This window comes from Halichoerus grypus, chromosome 10, assembly GCF_964656455.1.
Source record: "Halichoerus grypus chromosome 10, mHalGry1.hap1.1, whole genome shotgun sequence".
Lineage (NCBI taxonomy): Eukaryota > Metazoa > Chordata > Mammalia > Carnivora > Phocidae > Halichoerus > Halichoerus grypus.
This window is the reverse complement of record NC_135721.1, coordinates 91,755,781-91,761,014: the sequence shown is the minus strand read 5'-3', so window position 1 is coordinate 91,761,014 and position 5,234 is coordinate 91,755,781. Positions and strand designations below refer to the sequence as shown.

Sequence of the window (5,234 nt, the reverse complement as noted above, 5' to 3'; positions counted from 1 at the left end):
GATGGGACAGCCCCTGCAGGTCTTCAAGAGGATCACAGGGGCAGGGGGGACGGGGTGGAGTGGGGGTGAATGTCAAGCGCCCGGCAACTGGCTCCGCACTCCCCTGCCACCCCGAGCGCCGCGTCATCCAAACGGAGGACTCGGGGACCCCCAGCCTCGCGGCTGCAGAGGACAGAACAGAGGAGTGGACGGCAACCGGCCGGAGAAGACGGATCTGAGGTGAGGCGCAGCCGAGGCGGGAGGCTCGGGAGGGCCCGGGAGGACCTTGGGGAGGGCGGAGGCTGGATCCCGGGGCTGGGGGCCTGGACGGTCGCTCTGCGGGGGGCGCGGAGGTGGGCAAACGGGGCGGGACACGCGGGCTCCGGGACTGGGGCGCGGAGGGCGCGCGGCGCGGGATTGGCGGGCGCTCCCCGCGGGGCCCGCCGCCGGCTCTTCAGGCGGATCAGGGAGAAGCGCACGCGTCTGCGCCGGAGCCCCCGGCCGCGTCTTCTCCGCCGCGTTCCCGCCGATCTGCGCGGGCACCCCTGAGCATGAGCGCTTCCCCGACGCTGCCCCCCGGGGGCGAGGAAGAGCTCCAGACTGCCTGGTCCCCAGCGGTCAACGCCAGCTGCACCCCGGCCGGGGAGGAGGAAGCGGCGGCGGGGAGGCGGGACGCGGGGGCAGCGGGCATGGTCGCCATCCAGTGCATCTACGTGCTGATGTGCCTGGTGGGCCTGGTGGGCAACGCCCTGGTCATCTTCGTGATCCTCCGCTACGCCAAGATGAAGACGGCCACTAACATCTACCTGCTCAACCTGGCCATCGCGGATGAGCTCTTCATGCTGAACGTGCCCTTCGTGCCCTCGTCGGCTACCCTGCACGACTGGCCCTTCGGGTCCGTGCTGTGCCGCGCGGTGCTCTGTGTGGACGGCCTCAACATGTTCACCAGCGTCTTCTGTCTGACCGTGCTCAGCGTGGACCGCTACGTCGCCGTGGTGCACCCTCTGCGCGCCGCCACCTACCCGAGGCCCAGCGTGGCCAAGCTGATCAACTTGGGCGTGTGGCTGGCGTCCTTGCTGGTCACCCTGCCCATCGCCATCTTCGCAGATACCAGGCCGGCTCGGGGTGGCCAGGCCGTGGCCTGCAACCTGCATTGGCCGCACCCGGCCTGGTCGGCGGTCTTTGTGGTCTATACTTTCCTGCTGGGCTTCCTGCTGCCCGTTCTGGCCATCGTCCTGTGCTACCTGCTTATCGTGGGCAAGATGCGGGCGGTGGCACTCCGGGCCGGCTGGCAGTGGCGGAAGCGCTTGGAAAAGATCACACGGCTGGTGCTGATGGTGGTAGCCGTCTTTGTGCTCTGCTGGATGCCCTTCTATGTGGTGCAGCTGCTGAACCTGTTTGTGACCAGCCTTGATGCCATGGTCAACCATGTGTCCCTCATCCTCAGCTATGCCAACAGCTGCGCCAACCCCATCCTCTGTGGCTTCCTATCCGACAACTTCTGCCCATCCTTCCAGCGGGTTCTCTGCCTGCAGTGCTGCCTCCTGGATGCACCTGGCGGTCCTGAGGACGAGCCCCTGGACTATTACGCCACTGCCCTCAAGAGCAGAGGTGGGGCAGGGTGGATATGCCCCCCACTCCCCTGCCAGCAGGGGCCCTTGCAACCAGAACCCAGCCGCAAGCAGGTCCCCCTCACCAGGACCACCACCTTCTGAAGAGCCCTTTCACCTCCTCCCCAGCCTGGCCACCGCAAAGGGGTCTGCTCCACCCTTACCTGCCAGCACACTGCCTGCCCCGATGCTCCCCTAAGAGCCACCGCCTGTTCCCACCACAGTCACCTTTTTCCAGCAGTCTGTGTGCTAACCCCAAGAGCATCAAAGCTCCTTTGTTTTCTCCCATCCCCAGGACTCTGGGTTCCAGGAGGACGCCTCCATGGGGGTAGGACTCCTCTGAGCACTGGTCTATAATGTTAATCATCCCTGGACCTCTGACTGTTTTCCTAGGGGTGGGAGGCAGGGGCATGCCAGGGAGGAATGGCCATCTGCCTGTGCCTTGTTACAGAACCTCTGCCCAGGAGAGGACTGTCCAGAGGGTGGAGGCAGCCAGTGCCCTTGCTCTCTGCCGACTCTTTGGCTGTGGTGGGGACATCGCATGTTCAATACGAGAAGGGAGGAAGGAAGAAGTCTCCAGGCACACTCCCTTTGCTTCCGTTCCTGGGCTCTCCTCTAACTGAAATTTATGCATGACAGTCTGGGGCACCAGCTTTTTCACCCCCCAGGCCCAGTGCCTGCTTGCAGTCACGAGTGTCACTCCGGTTGTCTTGGGCTAGCAGCAGGCTTCCTGTGAGTAGAAAATGTTTGGAGAGTCGTAATGTGGGATTTGTTATGAGGCACAAAACCAGGTCAGTAATAAAAAAGCAGAAAGGATAAATCTCATCTAGCTCCTATGATGTGATTTTTTGCCTCGACTCTTTGGCATGGGAGCACAAGACCTCATTAAATCGGCAGTTTATATCACAGTGGTGAGTGGGAGGGGAGTCAGGGGGAGGGGAAAGGAGACCAGAGAAAGCAGATGGAAATCAGCCCAGATTTTGGATAGAGGAGGCAGCTCGATCACCCACTATTAAAAAATAAAAAATCGCAATTCGGTAAAACATCAGCCAGATGTAGATAATAAACATGTGGAGGCTGAACACAGTAAATGACTCTAACTTTTTGCCTGATGTTAACCCAAGGATAAATTAGCTTTTCTCAAAGGAAAAAGTCAGCTTACGAGGAGCTTTAATCCTGTTTTTTTATGAAGAAATGCTTGCAATGCTTATGTGGGGCTCTGGAGTGAAAACATGCTATTAAACATGCGTGAACAGCTATGTGGGGGAGACTCCACCTGGCTTAGCACAGCAGAAGGCCCTTCTGGGTTTGGCTGATCCCATCCAGATGGAGAGAGGAACAGGCGGGGAGGGTGGGGTGGACAGCTGAAGAGAGAGGCCCTTTGCTCTTCGGAGGGGTCAGCCCCCCAGAGCTCGCAGCTTCCTGGCAGGAGGGCTTCGAGAGAAAATACACTGGACTTGCCAACCTAGCAGACCTCGCCTGACTTGAGTCTTTTCAGGCAGCCACCAGGCGTCCCAAGATGGGCACAGGGGGCTTCTAGGAGGCTAAAGAGGATTGAGGCAGGGCCAGGAGGCCAGGATGAGGCCCAGGGGGATGCTCTGCTTCCACCATGGGCAGGGGCTCCTCTCTGAGATCAAGGAAGAAGCAGAACAAGACTCTTCCCTGCAGTGTTAGGGCCAAGATCAGAGTTTTACTTGATATGAGCAGATGCTTGGTGTATGGGAAACAGGCAGGAGAGCTGACTTCTGGTCCAAGATATAACTATTGTAAGATGCAGGCAAGCAGCTGAACCCCAGGGTCCTCAGAGTTCTGTCGATAAAATCAAGAGGTCTTCCAGTACCAGCACACTGTGACAGAGTTCTAACCTTATGCTCTTTTCCATGTGGCTCTAGATTCCAGCTTCTTCCCTACTGAATGAAAACAAAATTAAAAACAAAAACAACCTTGCTTGAACTGTCTTTGGGTACATAACCATTGGATCCTTGCTCCTCTAGATGGCCAGCCAGCAGCATGATGTGTACGCAGTAATCAGTGTTGATCCAAGTGTGTCCCAGAGGGCTGGATGGGCGAGGTAGGGATGTTGGTCTTTAGGGTCTGCACATTGGGGTGGTCTACATCTGTCTGGCAGAGAAAATGTGTAGCCAATCTGTACTACATCCTGGAGACATGGCTGTGGGTTGGAAGCTCCCAACTAAGACACAGAACCCCTTGAACTCACAAACATGCATGCACACACGTGCACACACACACATGCACATAAACACACGCACATGGACCATCCCAAACCTATTGTACCCACTAGAGTTGCTTTGGGCATCTGGAGTAAGTCAGTGCTAGTGTCTGCTGGCTTCGTGTAACTGTAATTTCTTGGCAGTTTTTAAAACTGAAGTATTTCTTTGTTCCCAGTGCCGGGCAGTGTGCAGCAGGGTGCTCACTGGGTAAATGTGGTTGCCCTCCAGGCTGAGAGCAATGCCGCGAGGGGTTCGTGGCCCTGGCAATGATCTGAAATGGGCAGGGGCTGCTGGGCCTTTGCCTGCCCCCACCCTCGCTTGTGTGGGGCTGGGGTCCTTATCTTCAGTCTCCATCGGTGACTCACACCCAGCAAACTCTCTGCTGAGGAAGATGGGGCGCTGCCCAGGAGTCTTGGCAACACTCCTGCTGGGCTGAGTATTTAAATGCAACGTTTTAAACTAGTTGGTGATGGCTGAAGCAGAAGCAGCCTTAGGCGATAAAAGGAAAAGTCCCTGAGAGGCAGGGGCCCTCCAGCCGCCGGACCAGGGAGCAGTGCTGTAATTTCTGGGAGCCTCAGTTTCTCACGTGAAATATGCACAAAAGCAGGGTGTGTGTTTGGAGTTCTTGTCAGCTGTAAACCGCCTTCTCAAAGGCACTGGAGAGGCACGCTAACTGAGGCAGTGGGAGGGTGAAAGACAACATTCTTCTATGCTGAGTACTCTCTCTATCCCTTGTTAAAAATGAGCGTTAACACGGCCCCTGACCTGGGAGTCATAAATCATGCCTGGAGGGGGCGGGGCTGGGGGCGGAGGGGGCGGGGCTGACCAGTGTCTTCCTCGGCTGCAAAGTCTTCCCCCCTCTTGGGGGGGGGGGGGCGGTTAACAACGCGGCCCTGGCAGCAGCAAGCCCCTCAACAGTGCTGCCGGCCTTTGTAACAGCTGGTTGTCTAAAACCCTCCCAATTCCTGAGCAGTAAGATTGCAGTGAAATGAAGTCGGGGATGGAGGCAGCCGGGGTCCTGAGAGCACTCACACATTTCACCTGCCTGGGCGGGTCGGCCAAGCAGCCACGCTTTGACCTGAGTCCTGCTCTGCCGACCCTCACAGCTTTTGGCTTCAAAATGAATGAAAACATTTTTCACCCGGGTAGAAACAGCCTTTAGGCACCCCCTCAATCAGTGAACTTGCCTTGTCTTTTAAAGTTGTCTTTAACTTGCTGTTCAGTGACAAGCCAGGTGTTTATATTTTCTGGATGGTCGGAAGATGGTATTTGAACATGACAGGTGATCACTTATTGGAATTCTTGCCCTATCTGTCAGCACTATGTCACTGAGCAAAGATGCATACTATTTTCATTTTCAGCTGTAAATTCTTGGCTTTATTTTCATTAAAAACATCATACCTAGCACTCCTGA

General features: G+C 56.7%; 1 protein-coding gene across 1 annotated transcript; it reads left to right on the top strand.

Moving 5' to 3' along the window:
* The first annotated feature begins 530 nt into the window (after positions 1 to 530).
* SSTR4 (somatostatin receptor 4) lies at positions 531 to 2,495 on the top strand. Its single transcript, XM_036086195.2, has one exon. It carries the CDS (start codon positions 531 to 533, stop codon positions 1,692 to 1,694), a length of 1,164 nt encoding a protein of 387 aa, XP_035942088.1. The 3' UTR covers positions 1,695 to 2,495.
* Positions 2,496 to 5,234: the final 2,739 nt, after the last annotated feature.